Source organism: Ambystoma mexicanum, chromosome 5q, assembly GCF_040938575.1.
Source record: "Ambystoma mexicanum isolate Mex_15411 chromosome 5q, UKY_AmexF1_1, whole genome shotgun sequence".
NCBI classification, from domain to species: domain Eukaryota; kingdom Metazoa; phylum Chordata; class Amphibia; order Caudata; family Ambystomatidae; genus Ambystoma; species Ambystoma mexicanum.
The window spans coordinates 93,331,270-93,359,071 of NC_090933.1; the positions used below are offsets into that span (position 1 = coordinate 93,331,270).

General features: G+C 45.7%; 1 protein-coding gene across 1 annotated transcript in view; it reads right to left on the reverse strand.

The window, feature by feature from the left end:
* CLPTM1L (CLPTM1 like) overlaps positions 1-27,802 on the reverse strand; it is a 938,124-nt gene that overhangs the window by 437,736 nt on the left and 472,586 nt on the right. The window contains exon 9 of the mRNA XM_069620583.1: positions 21,219-21,322. Coding sequence (XP_069476684.1) covers positions 21,219-21,322 — 104 coding nt within the window. The remainder of the gene's footprint in view (positions 1-21,218; positions 21,323-27,802) is intronic.

The following is a 27,802-nucleotide window of genomic DNA, read 5'->3' on the forward strand; positions in this document are numbered from 1 at the left end:
GAGCCCATCCCTCGTACATTCCACGTCATCACTTTCAGGTGTGTTGCCATTGGGGTGGAGTGGTGTGTCCTTTGTATCTACCCTCTTTGATATTTCTCAGCGGTTGCCGTTTTCCCTCATTGGTTCCCCGGTCTCGGGTCTCAGTGTTGACCTCATTCGGGGTCTGTGGTGCCCTTTCTCTCTGCCACCTTGATTGTGATAGTGTGAAGACTGTGCAACTAATGTAACATTTAACAAAACTGGAACTGGTGGGCCCAGCGACTGCATCCTTCCTGCAGTGCTCGGGTGCTCTTGCGCCGTCAGGACCCATCCGGGTATCGGGCTCGAGCGGGGTCGGTCTGCCAACTGCCCTGACCTGGTCTATTCGTGGGGGTTGAGTCCTGTGCCTGGTGTGGGGCCAAGCGAGGGCCGCATCTATTTAACTATTGATAGTGTATGTTACTTTCTTGGTTGCTTGGGGTTGCGGAGCGGCTTTGCTCATGTTTCTTGTGTGCTGCGGGCCAGTTTTCTTCAATTGTCCTTGGGGTGGGTTTCTCCTCCTTCGGCGAGGTTGTTGTCCTCCATCCACATATTGGCAGCTGCCGGGGACTCTAGGAAAATCGTGCAGCCCTTGTAGATGACCTTAAGCCTTGATGGGTAGAGCAGTATGTATTTTAGGTTTAAATGCCTAAGCCTGGCCTTGACCGGCACGAATGAGTTTCTCTCCCTCTGCACCTTTGGGGTGTAGTCTGGGTAAATAGTTATTTTGGCATTGCCACGTTCAATGGGGCCACCCCTCCCTGGAGTACCTTAGGATGGTTTCTCGATCTTGGAAATTGAGTATTTTTGCCATCATCGGGCGAGGATGTGAACCCGCGGAGGGGTCTTTTCTGGAGGGACCTGTGTGCTCTTTCGACTGCGAATCCTTGTGCGAGTTTTCCCGCTCCCATCTCCTGTTGTAGCAGGGATTCAATGTACGCTGTTGGGTTAGGGCCCTCGTCGCCCTCCGGGACACCCAATATTCTGATGTTACCCCGTCTGGCCTATCCCTCGGCCTCCTCGGCTCTCGCCTCGAGAATGGCGACTTTCGTCTCAAGGTCCACAACTTTAGCTTTCAGTTCGACGGTGTCTTCGGCCAGTTCCTTTATGGTTGCTTCAGAGTTAGTCACTCTTTCTGTTAAGTTCCTGGCATCCTGACGCACCAGCTGGATGTCGGATCTAAACTCATCTATTTTCGAGTCTATGAATGTGCGCAGTGACGCTATGGCTTCCAGCACTTGGGATTGATTCTCGGTGGAGTCGGCTCCTTTTGCTTGTGTAGGATCAGGAGTGGCGGGGTGCGGGATGGTTGAGTATTTTGCCTTGGCAGTGACATAAGTGTCCATTGTAATGGATTTAGTTTTGTTTCTGGAGCCCATGCTGAGGTCTCGTTACTGCAGCGCACAGCTTCTCTAGAGGGGGTTTTATTTATTTTTCTTTCCCGCCCCGGCTGCTGGTCTTGTTAGAGGGTCTCAAGGTCTGGTCAATGTGTCGGGGTTGATCCGCTGCTCTGTTGAGAACCTTGGGGCGGATTGCTAGCCACACGATGATTCAAGTGCTCCTCTGGTGTAGCAGCTTGGTTCAGAGGATTTTCGAGCCAAGGGGACTGGTTTTTATTGCGCTCGCGCGGGACCAGTATCCGCGTTCCCTTGGTGGGATCTGGTGGGGGGGCACCACAAGCTCGCATTTGTGGTGCGTCGGGGCGCAATGTGGGGCTGTGGCTTCTGAGGCCCCACTTCCAGTTTGCTCTCCCCTCAGTTCTTCTAGCTTCGGGGTCTCTGGTTTGTCTCCCCGCGGGGCTCCTCAGTGCAGTGTTTGATCAGGAGGCGTCCGGGGGGGTTTGTGGCAAATGTGTCTGGAGTGGATTGCTGCGGTTCACTGGTGGAACGCGATACGCGCGTGGTGTCTGCCGGAAGACTAGAAGGCCAGGTGCCCCTTTAATGCCACGACGTGGCTGGGAGGTGTCCGTGCCAGGGGGCCGCCGTGTCCCTTACCCACGTGGAGTTGGCGTCCCCTTTCCCTTAATGAGTTCTGGTGGGGGGGGGACTTGGGTTCGGAGTTGTGCCCCGGGTAGCGCTTGGGGCCCACTTTCTCGGGTTGTACTCCCCCTGGGTCTCCTCACCTCAGGCTCCTTGGTCCGCCACTCGGGGCCTGTCGCTTCGGCTCGCTCTCATAGTGCAGCTCCTCCTCGAGGTCTCCCGGCTTCTCTGCCGGCGCGGACTTTACATCAGTTGGGCCAGATCAGTTATGCTCCTCGTTGGTGTCCGGCGTGTTGCTGGCAACTCTCCCTCCTCACATGGGCACCGGCAGGGTGTTGTGGGCCGGCCACCAGCCGTTGGGGTCTAAGCAGCCCAGTGGTCTCCGGCACCTCCGGAGGGGTTCACGTTCTCCTCCGTCCGTCTCCTTCTGTGCGAATGCAGTGGCGGAAGTAGAGGTTCGGTTCCCACACCTTCTTAGTGGCTTGCAGCTTCAAAATAGTGTCTGCTTCTGACCAAAATCGGATTGTGATGCGGCGTCTCGGTCGGAGCTCGGCGCCTCAGCCTCTATCCACCATTACCTCCAGGCCACGCCCCCCAAAGGCTCCTTCTTATACATGTGCTTCAGTTAATTTCTGTCTTCCAAAAACCCCTTCAAGATTTTTTAAATGGGGAAAACAAAAACTTTGGTTTTCCGACCCATATTTAGGCAACATAAAAATTCACACTGAAGGTCTATGGCCTAGCTCTGGATCAAGTCTCCCATTATGATTACCTGGGTGTCAGATGCAATGATTATGGCCAGTGGACAACCCAGATGCTTTAGTCTCGCTCAGCACTTGAAAAAATATGGTGGGGCAATACAGAGATTTTTCATACCAATGGAATTGGTGCTATAACCCCCTTTGTCAACATGTATATAGCACAGGCAAAGTCAGCTGTCCTCTATGAAGAAGAAATATGGGGACACACAAATAGCCTTAGGTTGGCAGAAAGAGCCTTCCTTAAGCGTTTGTTAAGAATGCCCTCTGCATGCCTTAGCCCCCCCTCTTTATTTGGAACTGGGCCTGAGGCCCATTGATGGAGATGCGGGCCTCTGCCCAGTATTGTACTGGTTGAGAGTATGGTTAGTTCCAGAGCTTACAACCAATCATAATGCAGTAGAGCATGTCTTTCACCTGGAGGGTGGTAGATCACTCCCATGGTTTGCGCATGTTAAAAAACGCCCTAATGATCTAAATGTAATCAAGCTATGGGGGTGAATGTTATTTAACTGGCAAGCACTCTTTAGGATTTGAAAAATACCTTGACGTTGTAAATCCCCATTTGGCACGCTGTTTGTAATTGGAAATTAGGCTAAGTATATTGAATATAGCAAGCCACACCTGTGTATGGTCTGTGGATGGAAGTGACTTGTGCCCAGTGGGTGGTTCAACAAAAGAGACAAGTCATTTTCTGTTCTTTTGTGAAGGATATCGGACCATACGATCCAGGTATTTGAAATCGATCTGTAACGTCCACAACGTGCGCTATGTTAATCAAGCCTGATTGTTAATAAGGCAGACAACTGACCATGACATTGTATACCGTGTTGCCAGTTACATTCGTCAAGCCTGGCTCAAAAGATCTAGTTATGAAGTTTGTGGGCAGACTACTAAATAACGATACACGATACTTTAATACGTGTAAACATCGGCATCCAGTCCGGTACTATGTTATATGCTGTGCCTGCATATATTCGTACATTTAGTCTTTTTAAACAGGGCTAGGGCCAATTTTAAGGTTGTGCGAGCACAGAAGCCCTTTGATGTTATCACAGTGACACCATTTATATTATGTGCTTGGTACTTTCCTTATAACGCAGAGTTTGCGCAGTCTTGAAAGTTTACATGTTCGCACAATTTGCCCTAGAACTATATGGTACATAGTTTTCCTATTATGCACTTCTGCAAACCCAGCACTGTCAGCCTTTACCGACCTTGGGTTTCATTTTTTAATGTACCCATAGATGTAGCTGTCTTTGTTCTAATGCTGGATTTTGTCATGTTGTATATTGTAATGTTGGTTTATGTTTTTTAATTGTATTGAATGTATATGAGTATTTTATTTTATGTATTTTGACAAATGGTTGAATAAAAGTCTGATGAGGATTGTTTAAATCACTGATAAATGAACACCCAGAAAGGAAGCTGTGTGAACAGGAGGCAGACACTGGCCAAAGCGTTTAATGCTACCAAGAAGACCGTTCCTCGCCATACACACAGGCAGAAAAAACGGAACTAAATTGAGGCAACTAGTGATGCACTGGTGGCTTGGAGGGGCAAGACCATTTAGAGAAGACACCTAGTATTTTGCCACGTCATATCTCTAAGACAGCTTTTACATCTCTGCCCATCAATAGTGGAACTACTTGAGTGTCAAGCTTCAAGAAATAATAACTGTTATATTGCCACACGAGACAGACCAGATACTCTGCTCTACAGTTGAGTTTAATGCCTCCGAATATTGTAGCAAATATGTGACACGGCATCCCATTGCAAGAAAAATGACAAGCATTCCTGATCTACCTTTAATTGTATCAATACCCAAATCATCTAATAGGCACTATGAGAGTTACTGGAAACGTTTTGACAAATATGCCTTACACCTGTGATGGACTGTTTAATCTGACTGGCAACCACCAGTCAACTGCTGAACGGCCCCTTGCTAGAGCAGAATACAAGGACCAGCGCAGCAAGGCTAATTCTGCAACAGCCCTACCCTTTACATGGGGTTTGAGGGTTTTGAGATAGCAACTATGAGCACTGTCATTGATAGCACAATCTCCTTCGGTAGGTACAGAATTCCTACAAAAAAAAGGTTTAAAAAGCGCACAAGTTTTAGGGAGACTATTTTATTGTCTCCCTATATAGTACACTTATTATTAGGTTGATAGACTATTTTGTGCAGCAGCCTATTTTAAGTGTCTTCATATAGCTATGAGCCTATGTTAACGGCAACTGTTTACCCCTCTGCTTTGCCCCAAGTTCCACCTTTTCTTCTGACTTGAGAACTAGGCTTGAAGGGCTGCATGCTCCATTCACTAGCCACTTAACAGTGCCTTTGAGGGCTAGCAGTGCATTTGTGTAATCGGATGTTTTAATTCAGAATTAAATAGAGTATTGATATCTCCACAAGCATCTGGTCTGATCCAATTAGGATGGTCAAAACAAAGCTTTACCGAGTTTGGTAAATCTAATGTAACTGCGTCTTGCCTTTTAGTGCCCCTGAGAGCGAAGAAATGGAGTTAGGTTTCATACCTTGCATTTCCCTCTATTGCCCACTGTCATGCTAAGGCACGCAAATTAGAAGCATCCACTCACTGTGTGACATAAAGATTCCAAGTGAGCTTGGTTAGCGCACCTGGGTTATGTAATGCGAGGGTAGAAAGGATAGGTTTATCCTCCTCAGCTGCTTGCTCAATAGTTCTGCCCCACGTACACAAAGACTGGGGATATGTACAGAGTTTGCTGTAATGTGGTGAGGGGGCGTAAGCGTACAGTTGGTTAGGTGTTCGTTGAGAGACAGCAGGGCTGTTCAAGTGGCTGGAACGATTAACTATATGGTAAGATTCCCGAAGTCTTGAGTGCAAGGTGGAAAAATGGAGGGTACACAACATTTGTATTTGGTCTGCATCTGTACTCCAACCAAATGATATACTTTGTACATTAAACTGTGATCCACTTGGAGTTTTCATTTTACTAGCAATTGTAGCCAAGGACAATGCAACCTTTTTCCCACAGGTAAACAAAGGTAGCTACGCTGTTTTAACTATGGTCTTATATTTTGTGATAGCACTACATTATTGTAAAAGATTAAACAAAAAGCACTTAAATGAGCCACATTTGAACAACATTAGAAAGAGCAGACGTTCTCTATGGTGCATTTGTACTAATCAGCGCTGAGGCGCATTCTTGCACTATATAAAACCAACATAACCAATAAAAAACTCAAACAGCATGAGCGCTCAGAAGTGTCAAATATCTGCTATATCACTGGTGCCTTTTGGTCATCAGCTGACTACTCAAATACCAGTAGGGTTGGGGCACGCTCTATGGCTTGTAGGCAAGTGACTGGCTCTGTCCCTATTCCTCGGGAATCCCAAGAAGGGTCAGTGTCAAATCCATACACCTATTCAGTTTTAAACCATCTTTTCACACAACAGAAGAGGCAAAAACACCTGTGTTGGTAGTTCTTAGTCAGTCAGAATCATTAGACTGCCCTTAAAACGTGGATCTTTTCCTAGAAGATGCTGGTATATGGCCTGCCAAAAAGAAGGGAGCAGAGCCCCAACAGAGAATGACTGCCCAACTGTACAACTACAATCAAGGATTCTGTTCAGGTTTGTGGCTACTTATCCTTTATGGCAGAGAAGCACTTCTTCCACATTCAAGAGTATAGGGCAATCAGGCTTGAAGGCAGTAAAACTGTTATTCAGCCTAGAAAAATTATGCAGGAGAACTCAAGATTTGTTGCCAAAACATAAAAAAAAGGTTTTGCAGAGGAAAATTAACACTGACAAATCCTCTGTACCTGTATTTTTAACATATCATAATATTTTGATGACTTATTCCGATATCTTTTGTTTGAATGCTATCAAGTTTCCATATTTTTCATTGCCGTTAAACACCAAAAGGTAGTAGGGCCGTTACAGTAGAAGTGGAGACTGCCAAATACCCCTGCCTGACCCCCTAGTCCCCTGCCTGACCCTACTGGTGGATGGTGGAGTCATCAAGGGGGCTAGAGGTTGCCAGGTTGTGCCGTGTCCGGGGACATGAGGAACCCCCTCACCTCCGGTACCCACACAATGCCATGCACAGGATGCCGGGGCACGTTACATGCCACAGTAGACACCCCTTACCGTTTGAGAGAATATAGGTGAGGAGATCACACTGAGCCACCCACACCACTCGTGTGGGTACAGAAATCCGATATGTAGATATGAAACGAGAGGTGAGGAAGAGTAGGAGCTGATTCAGGAGGCAGAACATGAGCAATGCATTAGTCACCTTCAACTCCTACTTCCGAACTCTGACAGACCCCCAGAGGATGGACTGTAACCCAACTCCCATCCCAGCTACCTAAGGAGCACAGCTGTACTCCCACACCAGAATGAGTCTGGAAGGCAGGGTCAAAGCCAGAGCTGGCTAGATATTTGGACAGAGAGTTATAAAATGGTGCAGTAGACTGGAAGGCTGGGGTCTGTGAGGACAATGGCCCTTGGGGATGGGCAGTCAATGACACAGGTGGAGGGAAGCCCATGGGTTGGGGGTGGGAGGTGTGTGCTGGGAGGGAGGTAGATTCAGGGGGAACGGGATGCATGGAAAACAGGTAGGGGGAGTTGACTGATTGCCGGCTTGATAACGGACCATCAGTATCCAGAAGGAGAAAGACCCAGTGGCCAGATGGAGAAAAACTGAAAGGACTGCTAATAGTTATCAGAAAATGGGAGGGGATCAATAATAGAAGGAGAGGTAGGGAAAAGATACATGGAAGAGTTGTTAAAAGTCGTAGAAGAGTGGAAAAACACCTGGAAGGGGAAATAGAAGATGCGCAGAAGCAAGGGGAGAAGGTGGTTGGTCCCAAGAGACCAATGGGTACACCTAGAAGGGGTGCAGGAATGAGCATGGTTTGATTCACCCAGGAGTGGCAGGAGAAGCTCAGAGTGCAGAGAGAAAGAGGCAGGATACAAGACTTGCGGAAAGACTGAGTGTGATAGAACAATTGGTGCATGTGGTTGGAGACCCAGGACCCCAAAAGCTAGAGGATGCGATAGTGCCTCATCAAGCCTTTATGGCAGCCTCTTGTGGCGGTGATCTTTGCTGGAAGGCTCACTACTCATGGTCCCACCTTCATAGTCTGTCAAAAGACTCCAGTCCGGAGTTAATCTTTGGGAGGAGACTACCCTTTGTGAAAGTCAGAAGAAGCATGCCGGATCCCATTAAACGCAAGACTGAGCAAAAGCAGAGAGGGACGCTCTCCTTTCATCTTTAACCCTAAGGAGGCCATAGAAGAACAACATGAGATCCCATTTAACAAGGGCCTTACATCCAAGGAGAAAGAGATCTTAAATAAGAGACTATAAGCATACTGGCTATTGTGTTCAACTGCCGGGAGAGACCCAGCCCAGAACCTACTGGGAGAATGTTTTGCTTGAACACTCATCAAAAGATACTTTCTTTTGTTAAGTGTCCTGAAGCATTACCCCACACCCTGGAAAATATCCATCCTGCCAACTTTAGTTGAGTTTGGCCCCAACCAGTTTGTTATTTTAGCCCCAATTTCAACACACTCGCTAATAAACCTTTTGTTAAACATATAATTTTGCCTGGGCTTATATGTGTTGATCAATGTCAACAGTCTAAGAAGTATAAATCGACACAATGGCCTATATCAGCTGTCGGCTATGAATAGCTTATGGCTATGAATCCTGTATTGAAGTGGAGACTACACATTTCAGTTGCAGTTGTATGGTTAAATTAATTAGCCATGTTGTTTGCCCTCAGGGGTGATAAACCTGTGTGGGAGCATATGTTGTAATCGGTGTGGTATTTAGAACATTGATTGACTCACATAGTTTATATTTGTGTGACAACAAACACTCAAGACCTGAAGAATTGTAACTTGTGTCACCCCACAATGCTGAGAGAGCAGTTTCCTTAATAAAAGAGAAGAGAAAAACATATCTGCTCTTGGTTCATGAGACCAGGGGAGAGCAAAATTGCTATAATGAGTTTCTAACATGTTCTCATGCCCCTTAAAATTTGCTTCATTCTGACTGCATGTACATTACCAGTTTGTATTTGAAAAGTGGCGTCTCCTACAACCACTTTATATTAATTAGTACCACATCGGTTGGAGTGGGGCATCATTCTAAAATAAGGCTGAACTGTGTACATCTGGCAGCCATCTTTTAAGTTATGTTGACAATATCAAGTAGCAACATTTTAATAGCAGGAGGACCTGATTGTGCCCCATAACAAGGCACAGAACTACTTCTAATCTACCCAAGAAAATTAACTAAAAAAATGTTGAACTCGATATTCCAGATATCGGCAGAAATGTTTTAAATGGAAACGCAGATCCAGCCAAGCTTTGTTTTCTGAGTAAGGCTTTCCATTTGCTGTAGATTGTGCCAGCCATATTTACAACAGCGGCACTAGCCCAATTCAAACAGCGGCACTAGCCCAATTCAACCCCTTTTTCACAGCAAGGGCCTACTTCAATCGCAGAAATACTAATAAAGGGATGCAGTGGAGCAATCATCCTGAAGACAAAAGATTTATGAATTAGACCAAGATGTCCCGTAAACTGAGCTGCTTTGCAAAACGTAGATGAGTACACTAAACTGCTGCCTGCTACAGATGAGCAATATAAAATGTCTATTAATCAGAGGGAGGCTTTGGCAGGCAGGGCTCAATCACTGCTCAGACATGCATCTTCAAAAAGGGAACCTACATACTGAAAGTCCCCAATTACATGGAAATGATCTGAGGGTCACCAACGCAGCCTCACCGTATCACTGACAGTCCATGGCCTTTGGGGCTTACCTTTTCAGGACTAGCTCATATGTTGTGGGGCTGTGGTCTCCACCCCTCACATTACATGCTGTAAGGGGGCCTTACGTTGGCATGAAGCGCTAATGAGCCACTAGCATATAATAGCCTGGCTTATCAGCCATGTAACATATGTAGCCCCCTGGACAGCAGTCCTTAGTTGTACAGTGACTTCACATTCAGACAAGGGTACACTGCTGTTAGATCAATGTCAGCGGTGTTCTACAGTGCAACCAGCTGCTTTAGTATAGTCGCTTTTCAGACACAAATCTACAAATTGATAAAGACAATGTTACAGTACTATTAATCTCTGCCAAAGCTACTTTACTTAGCTCCAATTTAATGTACAGTTTCTCATGTTTTTCGCCTGAAATTCAATGTGCAGTTCATCGTGTTATTGCGGAGCACACAACAGCAATCTGTTGCTTCGAGATAGCTAGTCGCTGCCACCTCACTTTGCTCGTTCCACCTTTTTAGAGCCACAGGGTCTGACAATCTAAATTCAGCAATCATTAAATCAATTACATAGTCAAACACAAAGTACACCCGACCCACTGAGCAACACTTTCCTGCAATGTAATATACAGAATTCAAAAGTAAGCCCCAGATTATGGTCTACCAAAACTCTCAAATAGCCCACAGTGCTTTGAGGCCCTGGTGGCAGCTAGATGCCACAGAAAACGTGACATAACATAGCAAATCTGCACAGATCTTTGATCAACTTTGGCCAACAAAGTGCAGTCCTGAAAAATCAAGAAAGGGAGGAGGGTAGTTTTCCTATTAGGCAGGTAAATTCTGGAATGCACTACCTTTGCCACTGAAAGAAAAGGAAGTGCTCTGCTTTAGGAAAAAATAATCCCAGCAATTATCTCTCTTTTGAGGGTTTAAGGGGGTGTTCTTTAGATAACAAAACCGACACAATTTTAGTTACAGAAACTGAAATCGTCCCAATTTGGTCAGATTAATATCATCGGTTTGAACCGAAGTAAAGACTTTACAGTATTCAAGCTAAACACAAATACATTTGTTGTCCTCACCCTTCTTTGTCCAAGATCTTAAAAGACCACCCTCCTCCCACCTAATCCAGTATGGAGTGGTTAAGGCAAGGTGGTGAGGATGGATGTGGGAAGGGCGTCTATTCCATTATCAAGACATGACTATTCAACACCCTCAGATTTATTTCTGTAACTAGACTACATACACAAGGTTTAAATGCAGACTCTTCCAGAGCCATCAAACATGCTCATGGCATCCCTGAAATGGCAGAGTCCCCACATTACCATCAGTTGGCCAAAGTGCTGTGCTGCCATTTCTGCAACACCCTTAGTTTGGCCCTCCTGAAAGAACCCCCCCATGTCTCTAGATAGAAGAGCACTTCATTGGAACTTTCTTTGCACCCACTCACACAAAACACATTGCTTGCTTCTCCAGGCCATTAAAGCTACTATCGGCACCACTACTAGCAGCACCTGGAAAAGGTACAACAAATTGGGGAGTAAAATTATTTTGACAACAGCCAATCTCGCCAACCCTGAAACCAGTTCTTTAGGTCTGCACACCTCATCTACAACTGGTGGTCCATTAGTCTTGTTCAAGTACCTATGTTTAGGCATGATAATTACACTACAATATTTTATCTACACTTGCGCCCCTGTAAGTGCTGTTGTACTATATTGCGGTACCTATTGAAACACTCAGGGTTTAAGAATTTGCCGTATTCACTTTCAAGCCAGATACCCAATCAAATTTCACTAACTCCACCATCAGATCCAGGAATTAAAGTTCCAGGTTTTTTAGCAAAACCAAAGCATTGCCCTCAAATATCATGCACTTAAATTCTGTCATGGCCTTAATGGGAAATTGAGTATTAGCCTCTGCAGAAATGTTTCCACCACAAACACAATGACCACTCTCACCTTGTCTAGCTCATAGGGCTTCCACACAAATGTATTTATCGCTATTTTCAAATGGGGCATTGCACCTTGGGCAAAATTCACTTTACAGATTAAGGCAGAATTTGAAGGAAAGCATTTTGGAGTGATCACCTTTCAAGCATATCAAAAACTTGTTCAATGTCAAAAACATTGGTTGTTTTCTATCCAAAACTATCTTTCTGATATGCTCTGATGTGTGTTTTCCTAAAAAACCTAGCCTGATCAGGGGCCAAGAGATTACGGTAAAGGTTCTCCAAACTAAAGGCTAATATCTTGGAAATAAAATCAAGTGCAGGTTCATGAAGTAAACTAAACTACTGTTCAAACATTGGTCTTCCTCTCTCGTGCTTTGTTCCCCATAACAAATTTCCAGATCATCTCCCACCTCCACACACCATCACCATGCAGGATGGCTCTCCAAGCACAATTGCTCACTCTGAGATTATAGTCCTGGTCTTTAAATCTATCCATGGCCTTGCCCCTCCCCCACCCCCCTTACCTTGCATGCCGAATGAAAGGAACTCCCCATCCTAGTATGGGAAGTGGATGAGTCGCATGAAACAGGTTGCGTCTGGCCGCTACCCAATGTGCCTCCGAGGGTAGGGTGTTTGGGACCCTGCAGGCTCACCTACCCCACTAATGCATGGTGATGTCCCAACAGGGCTATTCAAGACTCCCTACTCAGTTCTTCTGCATGTTCTTCTCTGTTGCTTCGAGAGCTGTAACTGAGGAATACTAAGAAATGCTACATTTCTGTTCATGAACTCACTAACGGTTAATCCTTGTTTGCGAGGGGGGTGAGCTGTAAGGGACAGGTTTGGTCCTGCAATCTGCCGATTGCAATGATATTGGACCCCAAGTTTACCCACCGATAGGAAGCAGGAAGCAATGCGACAGCGAACGACACAGTCAGGCAGATATGCAGCAGCAGACTCCTTCCGAACCTGAAGACCTGTTCCAGGCAAGAATCATAGATGGCACTGGCATCGTACAGCTCCTATAAAGCTGCGGAAACTGCCAGGCAAGTATTATAACTAACCAATGCAGAGAGGCTGCTTGTAATAGATTTCAAAGACAGTTAGGCGAAACCCACAATACAAAACCCGAGCAGCCACTGCCTATCACAAGGGGGACCCAAACACATGAACTTTCAAGGTACTATAAAAAAAAATGCTGGGTGACCTCAGAAAAGAAAGTGCTCCTCACTGCTCCCTGCCGAGCCAGGGAGGCCGCCACTTGGTACAATGTGGCCACTTTGATGAGGAAGCTACTTGCTACCCTGCACCCTGATACAAAGTTGTGAAGCCAGCCAGAGATCCAGGAGAAGCTTGAACAAGTGAATGCTGAAAAAGCTAAGTTTAAGAGAGACCTGAACAAGTGAATGTTGTGAAACCTGAGGTGTATTAGAGACGTGAACAAGTAAATGCTGGGAAACCTGAGGTCCAGGAGTTATCTGAACAAAGGAATGCTGAGAAACCGGAAGTCTATGAGAGACAGAGACCTGAAAAATTAAATGCTTTGAGAACAGAGGTCCATGAAAGCGAGGAAGAAGTGAATGCTGAGAAACCAGAAGCCTACAAAAAACCGGAACAAGTGCGTGGTGAAAAGCTGAAGCTGAGGTCTCGGCGAGACCGGTCATGAATTCTAAAAGCCAAAAGTCTAGAAGATATCTATCTGGTAGCATGAAGTTTCAGAGCTTGGGGGAAAACCCAACAGTGCAGCTAGGAGTACTGAAGGAAAGTACAGTAATAACTGGAAGAAAAAGAGGCAGAGGTGAAGCCTAAACGAGAAGCCTGAGAATCTATTTATCTGGGAGAAGTCTAATGGTGCATAGAGAAAGCAGGAAGTGTTAAGAGGGATCCATAAGAGGGACCCAGAGTGAGCGACGGTGCAAGAACCTCTCCACGAGAGATTACTTTCCTTTGTTTTATAAACTAGGGCTGGACATTTCAGTGTAGGTTGTCCACTTTTCTATTGGGCAATACGTGGACATGTTGTGTTTGCCAGGAAACCAAGAACTTGTCAAGACTAGGTCTTGGATCTCTCTGTTGGGCACACCTTTGAAAATTGTATTTTAGGGAGGGGCGTGGCTAGCCGGAGATTCCATCGGATGCTTCTTCGGTGAGCTCCTGTGTTAGAGCCCATTCCAGAGTCTCTTATCCCCCTCAGCGAGGAGGAATTCGCACTGAAATGCAGGAGAATGGTATATGAGGCTGCAGTGATGACCCCATGTGAGTTCTGGAGTGTTGTACCAACAAAGAAGCTTGCTGTGATCTTTGGAAAAGAGCACCTCTCCTCTCAAAATGGTCGCCGGGCCGACATCTGAGCCCTCAGTAAACACCTCCACTCTCATAGCTGCAAAAAACACCAGCCTGACCATTCATACTGGGGGATTTATTGGCAGAGGATCAGTCTGACCAGAGGATAGCGCATGGTGTGAACTGCTGCGCTGAGGGTCTGACGGGCGAAGGCCTCTGAAGACACGGGAGAGCCGCCCCAGTCAAAGAGAGACGAGACAATCTTCCGCCGGACCGAGAAACGCATAACTGGGCTTGCCTGCCTCATTTTGTGTACCCAGAGCCCACAGCAGTGAATTTCTGACTCGGTTGGGGATTGCCAGCGATATCGGCAACACCGTTTGACAGAGCGGGAGAGGCACGGCTGGGCGCGGCTGGTCCCGGATGAGCACTGAGTCTTGGAGCAGAGGCGCTAACAGCAGCCCATGGCAGCACAGGACCTGGAATAGGTTCTGCTAAAGTAACTCTGGAAGCTTACCCTAATAGATAGCTTGGCATGCTACCTGCAGGAACAGAGTACTCTATTCTAGGCAGAGATTATTGGACAGTTGGCAGGGAGTTGGAAGAGCACGTATGTGGTAGCCCACTGGACTAAGAGGTTCGGGATATGAGGAGCAACCCAAAATAGAACAAAGGCTCTTGGATAAGAGTACTTGCATACATCTGGGAGTGAGGCACAGGTGATGTTGGCAAGGATGCCCTCTCCTCTTCAGTGTGGTCTAGACTTCTGAGTGCCCAATGCGCCCTTGAATGCTCCAGGTGGGCTATACATGTGGGGGCTGGCCCGACTCTAGTTGAGGTGGGCAGAGGTAAGAGTGCACAGCCGAGCTTGACCCAGGGTGAGAGGCGCAACTGTCCGGCTGTGGAATCCATTGGGAAGTGAGCTTGGAGAGCCCCAGCTTGAGACTACAGCACGTGGGGGGAAGGCCTTGTGGGAGAGGCCATAGTAAGAAATTGAAATGTCCTGGTGGACGACAGCTGGGCAGGGTCCTTATCGTTAGGCCTCAGGAGAGGCCTTGTCCAAGCCAGTGGCACTTACGATACATCGACCCCTGGAGACTAACATGGCAAAGCAAGCAACAAAGATGAAAGGGCCTTTGGCAGGATATAAAGATTTTAATGCAGGGAACAGAAGTGTCTGCAGCAGCCGACGACGGCCCAGATAGACTCTTCGCTTCCTCCCTACTCAGAGATGGAGGACCCAACAACAAGAAGGTATGATCTGATGACAAACTGATGGGGGTTTAGAAGGATATTAAGGACAGTGCCACCAACCTCACCAAAGCCATCTCAGATCTTAATAAGAATGTCCTTGCAGTAGTGAGGAGGTTGGATGAGGTGAAGACGACGTGCGAGCAGGGGCATGACCAAGAGGAATTGGCACAGCGAATGGGTACCCTGGAGCGGCAGATGGGGCAGGTCCTCAATCCTCAATAAACTGGAGGATGCTGAAAATAGATGCTGATGGAATAATATACGTATCCATGGGATCCCCAAGTCGGTATTGGATGGACTCATTTACTTGTGTTTCTAATAAGTTACACTATGGTGATGTTATGTAGGAGTTCCTTTCAAATCAGTAATCAGGTGATGGCTGAGCTCCAGACCTCTCTAAATGTCCAGGGCCTGAACTCACTGATCAAGAAGTGTTCCATTTAGAGTTGCGCTCCTCAGTGATTTGGCTACAGGAGACGCATTTGCCTGAAACCCATCTGACTTAGTCTGACAAAGAATGGCATTTCAGGGAGCAATTTTGAAAAAGTTAAGAATTCTGAATACAGCAGGAGTTACATTGGAAAAAACACTATTTGCTTTTAAAAAAAAGTCAAAATTTAAAACGGAAGCTCTCAAAAGCAAGTCGCATGTTAGTAAAAAGCACAACGACTCAATGTTCAGCATGCCCCAGTGGTTGGACATTAACACTGTATTTCATGCCTAGCATGCAAGTATTCCATGAAAATACATGCTTTTGAACATGATGGGAGAATATAGCAACTACGTTCCTTTACCACCTACAAAAGTAAATTTTGTATCTATGCTGTGCTGTGTTCATTTAAGAAGATCTCCATTGGTAAGACATCAAGAGAGGTTCATTTGAGAATCAATGAACATCGGTCAACAATCAGTACAAGGACATTAAATGCCCCCTTGGTAGGCAATTCTTGGGAAATTGGACACTTTGGACACTTTGGATGACTTATCTTGGTTTGTGTGGACAAAATCCAGGAAGTGTCCATGGTAGAGGAAGCCCTGAAACTGGTGTATAAGGAACAGTTATGGATTTTCAATTTGAAAACATTTGAGAGAGGCCTGAACTGTATGGAACAGTGGGATTTTCAAACATAACCCTCTCTTCTGAAGTATCTCCAATATTTCTTCACTATACCACATTGATTGGTTGGGCACATGTAACAGTCAATGGTCAAATTGCATGGGTTAATTTGTAGTTCATGTCCCCTCAAGCCAGCACAAAGGGGGTTGGCTTGTCTCAGCTATGACCATTGAGTGTCCCATGTGTCAGCTTTGGTACCCTTGCTTTTGACCAAAATATTTAAAATGCCCATGTTTAATTCAGTCAGTCAGAATTGTCAATACCGAATTGGTGAGAAAATACATATATGTAAAAATAAAATGTAACAGGCTTTCCTTTGCTCCGATATATGACCAATTACTTTTATAATGTGTCAATATTGATGCAAGGGTCCGTTCTCTGTGTGTATAAGCTATTGGAGATTAGCGTTAGGTTTTCCATCGTCGCTTTTTACCATTGTGAGATGAGATGATGCAGCACTCAGCTCATGTGACCGGAACGTGCATACTAGGACTAGTAGCCCATGAAGAATGTACCTAACAGAAGATACCGTGGAACTAGCGAGAAGGCGATGTTGGATATTTTGGAGCGCAGTATGAGAAACTAGGTGTGTCTCACGTGCTAAACCCCAGGGATTTGTCATCCAGGTGACCAGGACACGGCCATTGCTGTTGGATCCAGTTCCTGGGGGATGACCAGTGCAGGATTGATCACCTGGGTGAGGGATCCTCGGGGAGTAGGATAGGGGCCCCCGATGGCGAGACACCAGCATCCCCTTTCCGTTATGTCCTCTTCCCCATTCTACTATACAGGCATTACTGACTTTTCAACTCCCTCTCCCCTTTTTTCCCTCAAACACAGACAAGTAGGAGAGAGATTGGGAGGATGAAGATTGATGACGAGAAACATGCTCAGAGACAAAAGACAGACTCTTTCCTTTTGACAGCAGTCTGTGCCAGTAACGAGGCCAGGCAAAGTCAGGCCTCCCTTTACAATTATGCACACCTGAACATAATTACCTCTCCCAGGCAGCATAAAAGGCAGAGCAGGAAAGCACACTTCGGGCAAGTTGGGGATGCTGGAAGGTGCCGGAAAGCAGAAGAAAGACCTAGCGAGCTACAGAGACCCAGGGAGCCCACGGGTAGCTGGGGTTGCCTGGCAGTACCCATAGCAGAACTACTCCCCTGGGCCAGGCAGGCAAACCCAGGTCTTTGAGGGGCAGGAGATGAGACCCTGACCTCATTTGAACATCCCCCTGTTGACTCCTACAGCCCCCAAAATCATGGAATGCCGTTTTGGGGGAGATGTGAAGTGGGAGCAAAATGATCGCAGTGCATTCCGAGACTGGGAGTCCAAAACCATATATCAAAAACCGTGAATTTTGAGAGAAGGTTTGAGCCCGGCAGAGGGAAGTCTTCTCTGTGAACTTTAAATCTTAAGGAGAGGGGTCCGAAGCCAGTTGACGGAGACCCTAAGGGAGCGAGGAAACGCACACTAGGAAACAGGAGTTCCAAGATGGCAGTTTAATACAAGGAGAAAGACGGCGAGACCGGAGAGGGTTAAAAGGAGGGAAGTGCCCTTAACCTTTAAAGACTTACTTTTGCAAGCCTTGGAAAGTAAGAAGCCTAAGACAAGCTGAACAAAACCTACAATGTGCAATGAAGGTACCCGGGGCTCTCCCGCTTTGATAACCAAGGCGGGGAGGAGTGATTGCTGCTGTGGTACTGTCCTTGGCTCCCACAACAAAGCAGCACCAGTAAAGACGGCACAGCTGGTGAGTCGGAGAGACTGATACCAAACCAGCTTGTGTTTGAACCAAGGTTGCAAGCAGCAACACTGTATGAAGAAATCCCAAGAGGTCAGTGTATGAAACATACGTGATGAACGATGCAAATATAATTGCAAACCAAAAGGAGTGAATGAACTTTGGGAGGCCAAGTGAGATACCGTATACAGAGTGGTCCAGCGGCACATGGGGGCTCATTCGAAAGTCATTGTTAGGTATACAACTGAATGGCAACTGTATTGTGAAACTGAGGTTTTTGTATCGAAGAGGTCCTGCAACGGGGCAAGCCAAATCCTGTGCACATTCTAAAGTCTTCGATAAACCAAGGGAAATACAAATTGGTCCGAGCCCAGCTGAGGGAGACTAATTGGAAAAGGGAAAGGATCTGAGCGCGGCTGAGGGGATCCGGGGTGAACCGCAAGTCACCCGATAAAATGAATATTCTCTGAACTTTGAAATAACAGGGATCTGAGCCGAGTTGAGGGGGGTTCCAGGGTGAAGCACCAGAGTTGAAAACATGCGAGAAGAAAAGAACTGTGTATATCATTTTTTGGACATCAGCCCCTCTGAATCAATAGACTTTGAAGTAAAGAGACTTGGGCACAGAAGGCCCTGATGCTGGTAATGGAACTGTATCCTCCTGCCGGAGAAGGCAGAGTGTGTGCTTTGCTCGAGTAAACTGCTTTATCACGTGCTGAAAACATGGGGAAGGGAGGCCAACGGCCTGAACATCATGACACATCATTTTGTGAATACTTCTTTCTTTTTCATGAACACTACCCCACACTATTTGTATTTAGCAGTAAGGACTGGCAATAGTTTTGTTTTGTATAGGCCCTTTTATTTCAATAAGACTACTAGGACTGCATTATTATTACTTGATGGTCGTAGCTTGCTTCCCATCTGTAGATTTAGGATTAGATAGGCATTGATCACACCCTTGAACTGTGGTCATTTGTATCCGTCTTACTGTTGACACCATTCCTTCCTTACAACTGGCACAGGCGATTACGGCAGACCCGGAAATATTTGGGGTTTTAGTTAAGGGAGACACGCACAAGATTGCATTATATACAGATGATATATTGTTGTTCCTCCGTGATATGGCATGTTCGCTCCCAAAGAATTTGCAGAGGTCTCTGAGCCCTATCAAAGACATGTTGGGCATACATCTACCTTATAGTCCAACAGATATATTATTGGGTGCAGTAGCTGAGGCCCAATGTGATGCTAGTGGAGCCTGTGCGGCTCACATCACTCACATGCTTACAGCGGCAAGGATTATGTTGGCCCATGGCTGGAAAACAGAACAGGGGCCCGTAATGGGAATGTAGGGAATTATGGCAATGGAGAAAGTGTGCGCCTTAGCTAATGGTAAATACCAAAAATCTCTGGCAATGTGGATCCTATTTCATGAACATGTATCAGACAAGGAGCACAACTACTTCAGACCCGCTTTTCTTCATAGTTGCTTGGTCCTTTGAAAGGAACTTTAAAGGTTCTGAGCACAGAAGTGAGCCCACAGATACAAAGATAACGGACAATAACTGAAAATTGGAGGAACTCAGAATTGGTTTCGGTAGTTTGGGGCGGGTGGCGGTAGGGGAGAGTGGTCGGGTGGTATGTAACAGTTAAAAATGAATGTTAACTCAGTCCTCTATGAGATCGTCTAAGATGTGGAATTATCTGTTGTTGTATTGAACTTCTAAGTTGTATACTTTTCATGCCCGACTGCTGTTCACACCACGACTAAATAAAGCTTTGAGAAAAAAAAAAGAAAATCATATTTTAGACTGGATTGTCTCTGGAGGAACAAGGACTCAGAATCGTCAACCATGTTTGATTTGGAGAAACTCGACTGGAGGTACAGGAAACCTGAGAATTATCCTACTTTGCTTTATTCTATCCCTGACACCGTTTCTATTATAAACAACCTTTTCATGTGTCAAGCCTCCCCGTGTTCCTATAGGTGTTTGTTCCTTTACCTGATGTATTATTAAATAAACCCATTTAATTGATAACATGCATATTGTGTCACATACCATTCCTCAACCTTCCTACATTTGCTAACTGCATCTGTCTATACTCACCCTATCAGAGTCTAGGATTCTGATCTCTCAACGTATTGGTCCCCATCCACTCCTGTGCCTTATTCACATTAGTTGCCCATCTTCACTAGATTGCAGTCCCGCAGCGAGTAAAACCATTTCAACAGTGGAATTATTTAAGATTGGCCTCAAGGTCCCTCTGCTAGCAAGTGAAGAGGCATGATCAACTCCTACACTATCCCTACTCGTCTCGACTATTCAGCCAGCTTTCCTTGCCACTGCCACATATGAATGTGTAGCTACAAATTGTACCCATGTAAATACTGGCTCTAAATCAACATGTCTATCTTGTTCATGTTTTCTCCCATAGACACTGGTTGCTCCAAGTTCAATTACTGTTCAATTACTGTTCAATTACTGTTCCCCTACACCATCTCGTCTACTCTATCCATACAAACATTGTTCACAGTAAAGGCACCCTATCCAGTGACTTCCTTCACTTTATATAAAGTATGTCCATTACTTACGACCAAAATGACATCCTTGCTATCAAACAAATACCAAACAAAAAGGCGGCCTTATTAAAATCTGGATTGGGGGTCATCCGGACCAAGGGTATTGTTCATCTTAATATGAGACTGCTTTTGGAATGTTTGACTTGAACTTCCCCAGCCAAGCCTTTCACTTAGGAGAACCTCTGATAAATGCGGTTAATTCTCCAAACGTATTTTATACTTTAGAAACCAGCAGGACCTGCCTGACACAGCTATGCCATTGCTGATCCTCTTATCCTCGTTTCTCATAATAAATCAGTTTGACTTTCAAGAGCAAGTATCCTGACCTATAGGTTGGCGACACTCCCAGCTGACTTGTGACACCCGGTAATCCCCTGAAGTGTACTCAATTACCCAGTCCTTTTGTGTTATTGCTCAAGGTTTTTTCCATCTCATCCTCATGCTTTTCTTTCACCTATATTCTTAAAGTAGCTATCTAGGAGTATACATCCCCCTACAATACAATAGGTCCTTATAGGTGTTCCATTTTATAATGTCCCCAACATCATTGTTTCAAGCAGGGGTATTCATTGGCATAATAACGCATCCCAAGAATAGTTTGTTTCGAAATTAACTGCAATATGTGTCAAAAAACATACTAGAAGTGCAATGCGGATACCACGAAGGTTTGAATATTTTAAAACATACAGACATTATATTTGCTAAATTTAACACTCTAAACTGAATGAGAAAACTCACCTCGATAACAGCACCAACTCCTGCTGGAATTAATACCAATAAACTGGTTTGTTCGTCCAAAAGGAAAAGAAATATGACAACGGTACTGAAGCAGCGCCAAAGCACTATAAATAAAGCAAAATAATTGTACATCAAATAACAGTACATGAAAGGATTTCTGTGTGAAAGCAGATAGACTAGTGATAAGGATTGCAGATAACATCATAAACAGGAATCACATGCTGGTACTCAAATCAAATAATCAGCATAATGCAGTTGAGTGCTTTAAGATCTTCTCAAGACATATTATTCAGTGCACCAACATGTATGGTATTTTTGAAGTGGATCAGAAAACAGCACAGAGTTCTCAAATTCAAATGCATTACATGCTATATGAAATTAACACATCCCACCAGGATCACAAGGGAACATTGTTACCTACCTGGAAGTCTGAATTCCCAAACCTTGTGGTGTATGCATTTTGCCAGTCTTACAATATGGCTCTCTGATGAAATAATATGAAAATAGTCAGCATTTGTGTATTAAACACAGTGGTATGCTGGGCCGCAGTGAGCAGAATCAGTAGTCCCTAGCAACCTGCTACCCTACGACTAAACTGTTGGGGAAGCACATTCCAAAACTAGTCATTGCTGCATTAGCCTGCTGGTACTTAACTTGCCAACTGCTCATTTTCCTCTCAGAGTGAAAACTCAGAAACTGCTTCCTTAAGCCCTGCTGCCATGCTGGCCATGGTCAACTACTTTACACCCTCCTCTAACTTCCCCCACACGCGGGTCCCAGATGCATGCACTGACATGTATACATTGGTACTAGGGGATGCACCTCTCTCCTCTCACCATAAAGTGACCACTGGGGGGAGTGGAGTTTTGTTATGTTAATGGGTGCTTATAAAGCACATTGTAACCAAAGAGTATCCCGGCGCTCATTGCGGAGATCCCCATAGAAGGAAAAAAAGAAAGGTCTATTTAAGACAGAACTAGCCAGTACCAGTTATTTAGGATAGAGGAAAGTCTTTAAAGCTTTCTGAAACTTAAGATGGTCTTCAATTGACCTAAAGGATACCGGAAGGGTAATCCAGAGAGTATGTGCTGCTACCGAGAAAGCTCTACCACCGACAGTCGCCTTTCGGTACAGAGGGACACAAAGAAAATTTGAGGAGCGATGGTTCCTTGTCGGCCTGTAAGGGGTAATCTTTTCATGAAGAGAAGATGCACCCTGTTGGTGAAAGTTTCAATGTATTAGACAAAGAGGTTTAAACTACATCCGTCTAGCCAATGGGTGCCAGTGAAGTTTGTATAGTGTAGGTGAAACATGGGCACACTTAGGTAATCCCGCCACCAGCTGGTCATCTGACTATTGCAAGACCTGTAGCCGATTGAAATGGTACTTGGGCTGAGTCAACAGTGTCGCATTGCAATAGTCAACAGAGGAGGCGACTACGAGCCCACAAAAGGCAACCAGTTTATAGGGTATGACCATTTTAAGAATTTTTTGTTTGAAGTGGCCAGCACTACATCTAGCACTAATTTGAGGCTCGGGCGAGAGAGAATTGGTAATTTCTATTCCCGGTTTTTTTACAGAGTCAACCAGGGTCGGGAGATTACCCAGAGAGGGCGGTCAAAACTCAGGGGACCAAACTGACTGTGCTGTCGGTGGTGGTCCAATCACCAGAATTTCTGTCTTGTCTCCATTCAATTTCAGCCAGTTATTATTCATCCATAATCAGATATCTGTCAGACAACACTTCAAAACGAGTGGCAGCTCCATTCAAGTTCTGATCCACTCGCAGAATCAACTGGGTGTCATCTGCATAAGAGTAAAAGCAGCACCAACGAGAATGAATGAGACTAGCCAATGGGCGAATGTACACATTGAAAAGTAAAAGAGAAATAGCAGACCCCTGAGGGACCACACAAGGGAGAACAGAGGGAGCCGATCTAAAAAAAGGGGGTGGGGGAAGAAAGCATCTGAGAACACTCAGACAAACAAGATTTAAACAAATGAAGTACCGTGCAGGAGACTCCATCCACCAAGATAGCGACACAGGGTAGAATGGTCAATGGTATCAAAGGTTGTAGATAACTCCAGCAGGATCAAAAACCCAACCCCCACACACAGATCGGACATCAGAGTGAGGTCATCAATAACCAAAACTAGCATAGATTTATTGCCCAGAGAAGGGCGAAAGCCCGATTGAAAAGGGTCCAAGGAGGCCACCAGGGGGCGCAGACACTATGGCTGCCTGAGCCGTCGTCTCCCTCACCAAGCAGAGAACAATGGCAGAGCACTCCATAAATGGCAAGGTTTGACACAGACCGAGATCATAGCTCCAAATGTGACCCTTCGGTGCACACATAGGTCGGATTGTGGACAAAACTGAGCCTTTACTCGGTCCTAACGCGGCCCAGATCGGAGCGCTACCGTGAGTAAGAAGAAAGCATGGCGGACGCCATTGAAGTATAGTGGCCGAGCCCTGTGGCACCGGTGCCTAGCACGAGACAAGGCCATCCCCCAAGACCACTAAGGAAGAGCCCCAGTGTGCCAGCGCCCAGCAGGGAATCTGCTTGACACACACGTATATAAAACGGAGAGTCCCGACTTGCCGGCATCCATTGAGGGACAGAACTGCGCAGCTCGTCTGATGGCCTCAGCATCCAGCCAGATATGCATAAAAGCCGATAAGGAAGGCGCGCACCAGCTCCAACCGGCACTCATCGCTAGTGCAGATAAGTCTGCTGCCCGAACGAACAACGCCGTGGGTGCATGCAGCTTAAAAAGACAGACTGACTGTAAAGAGCAGAGGCAAAGGCTCCTACAATAAGTAAATACTGCAAATAGCAGCGTTTTATTGCAGCTACGTTATCCAGAGCAGACAACCTGATTGAGTTTAATGGAAAAAAGCCCTTTCACATTGTATAGTGCACCTTTAAAAAAGAGGCGAGGCTGCAGCTACAAATTCCAACTGTAAACACTCCCATAATGTGGCCACCTGACCAGCAAGGCGCACCTGGGGCAGGCGGTGTCAGAGAGTGTACAGAGTGTGAGCACTGACCACAAATACGCTTGTTTGAGAAGGGGGCACGGCAAACTGACCGGGCAGATAGCGGTCAGAATTACCACCAACCCAGCAGGGAAAGACAAACTTGCACGATTCCCTTCACCCTGGACCCGCGCACAGAGCTAAGGTTGCACAACTTCCACCACAAACCAGCGGTCATGGAACAGAAGCAGGGGGGCGAACCCACCGAATATTCCGGGGGAAGACTATGATAGCTCGACTAAGGCTGACATCCGCCTCCTCCTGGGAGAAATTCAGTCAATCAAATCACGTTTGACGGAGAATGTCACTGACCTGCTGACCAGAATCGAAAATGTCGAAGACCGCATAGAGGCTCTGGAGAATAATCAACTGTCAGCTGACCTCATGACAATGAACAGCAAATCTCGGTTCCTAGACTTGCAACAAAGAGAAAGAGATGTAGAACTGAAGCTCGACAACCTGGAGAACCGAGAACAAAGATACGTATTGTGGGCCTCGGTGAGCAGCCAGGAGAAACCCCATCCTCACTGTAGAGTCGAGTGAAGGCCCCAATTGCGTCACTGTTCGACTCCACAGAGTCAGTTAACTTCCGAGTTCGATAGGATACACAAATGGGTCCAGAATGATCATGTTACGTTTGGTCAGGTTGGCGACAAGTTAGATTATGGTTACATGACGTTACCGCCATTATCTAGACAGATATGTCTCAGTTGTATATTTCTTGGTGAGGGGTCCCTAAAGTGTGGCCCTTCTTACTTTAGGGCATTTTAGTAAAAAGAGGAGTGTCAATGCTAACACTTTTCACTGGGGGTTGGGGAGGAAGGGATACACATCTGGGGGAAATAAGGTTTGTGTCAACACTCTCGCAGTTAAACAGAAACAGCGTAACACATACAAGATCTATAAATATGGCTTACAACCTAGTACAGCTACTCAGCGAATAGATCAATTGGCCAGGGCTAGAACAAAGCAAATGACAAACTGCCATGGTATTAAATGATGGGATAAAGTTTGGGTCCCTCAATTTTAAAGGTCTAAATTCACTGCAAAAGCGCTCCATGTTAGCAAGAGGATTCAAACTCTAAATTGGATGCGCTTGTCCAAGAAACAAAATTTGCACATGGAAAGCAATTTAAGGTTGTAAGGAAATAGGAGGGGCATTATGGGCGTCAAATCAACACAAAAAGGGGGGAGTCAGCGTCATATATAAGAAATCCTTAGGTCTCCAAATAACACAGATACATAGAGATGAGGACGGGAGGTTCATAGCATTGAAAGGGAAAGTGAGGTCCCCTGTTGTAACTCTTTGCTCAGCCTATGCACCCAATCAAAATCAGCTGAACTTTAGCAGAGTTCTTTAAGACTTCCTCGAAAGTTGGAAAACGGGATGATTTCACCATCATATCAGACCCCGTAATGGACTGGGACTCAATGAGGCAGGGCGCACACCCCCCCCCCATCCTGCCCGCCGAGTGAGGGATTCCCCAACCTTTTAAGGGCTAATCACATAATCGATACGTGGCGAAGGGTGCATACGCAGGACAAATCGTTCACTTTTTACCCCCGCCCACACCTTACATATGCACGTATAGATTACATTCTTGTTCAAGCTGCATATGAATACACCATACTAACCGCAGCTATAGAAATTGTAGCATGGTCAGACCATGAATTGTTCCTCTTAGAACTAGACCTGGGTGCGCCACTGCAGACAGAACGCAGATGGATCTACAATGATACCCTTTACAAAGACCCTCTGTTTTGAGAAACCCTTGCTGAGGAAATAAAAAGTTATTTTATTGCTAACGACACAGGGGAATTGACATTAAATACTGTATGGGAAGCAACCAAGGCCACAATCTGGGGCGTCCCGATAGCGGAAGGGGCATTTAGAAATAAAACCAGAGTGATAAGGGAATTGATGCTAAAAAAGAAATTAAACAGAAGGAATTGTCCCTCCAATCCGACCCCAGTAGCAGAGAGGAAATCCTGGCACACATTAGAATGCTTCGGAAAGAATTGAGTGACATACAGCAAAACAAGGCGTAAAAGGCGACAAAGCCCACACTATGTTAACCGAATGCCTGTGGAAACAGAGGTCAGATAGGGCGATACCCAAAGTCAAAGATGAAAAATTAAAAGACTTGCTGAATCCAAGCAAGATTACTAAGCGCTTTTCCTAATTCTATGCCACCTTGTACACTGCAGAAGAGGGAGGCACGGAGGAGGATATTGCACAATATTTATCAAGGTTCTCCCGTGCTCCAATACCACACAAAAGCCAGGCAATGCTAAACAGCCCAATAACAAATTGATGAAGTTCAGAACGCCATCTCCAAATTAAAAGCAGGCTCGGCGCCAGGGCAAGCTGGGTTTACGCCAGCATTTTATAAAGCTTACAGCAACTCCTTAGCGCCCTTCCTAGTGAAGTTCTTTAATAAAATCCAAGAAACCAGCCAGGCCCCAGCTTCATTCAAGGAATCAAGAATCAGTCATACCAAAGGAAGGCAAGGACATAACGAATGCTCCTCATACCACCCAATTTCACTCATAAACGTTGACGCTAAGATTTATGCGAGTGTCCTGGCTAGCCGTCTCTCGCAGATATTTTACCGCAATTAGTACACACGGACCAGGTCGGATATGTAAGGGGAAGACAGGGCACGGACAACTTCAGTAAAACCCCATATCTGATTGCCACCATCGATGAGCAAGATTGTCCCACCCTAATGTCAAACAATGTGGAGAAGACATTTGACATGGTCGGGTGGCCTTTTCAGCATGCAGCAATGCGGTGGGCAGGGCTAGGCCGACAATGGATGTCTGGGGCCCTGGCGCTATACTGAAACACCACAGCCAACGTCATGGTTAATGGTATCACATCAGAGTCCTTCATCGTGTCAGGGGGCATGCAACAAGGCTGCCCCTGGTCAACCCTTGTGTTCACCCTGGTTTTAGAACTGCTGGTGCAGGCAATCTGAAAACAAATGCCCAAATACGGTGGTTGGTAAAATCGGGGCGTGAATATAAACTACTACTATTTGCTGATGACATCTTGGTGTACATCACTCAACCGACAGGCGATTCCTGCCCTCTTTGGCGGAATATGGCACCTTATCAGGATTCCGTGCTAATCTAAATAAAACAGTTGCACTTGCACTAAAGCAAACTTCTGCCCTTCCGAGCCACGTAGCAGATTGGGGGATTCCAATTGCAGGCAGAGGGAGTGAAGTATTTAGGTGTAGAGATCACTAAAGATAACAAGCCTGTTCCGTGCGAACTTCACACCCTTGTGGAACACTATTAAATCGGATCTGGAGAGGTGGTCCGAAATGACACTTTCCTGGACGGCAAGATTCACATCATTTAAGATGAACATTGTCCCTAGGTTATTATTTCTCTTTCAATCACTTCAGGTGGTTATCCCAGAAAAATTTCACATAGAAATAAAGTGCACCTTACTTACATTTTTGCGGGCCATCCTGAAACCATGGGTATCATACATGACTCTGACAACACCTGAGGACAAGGGGGGGGTATGGGT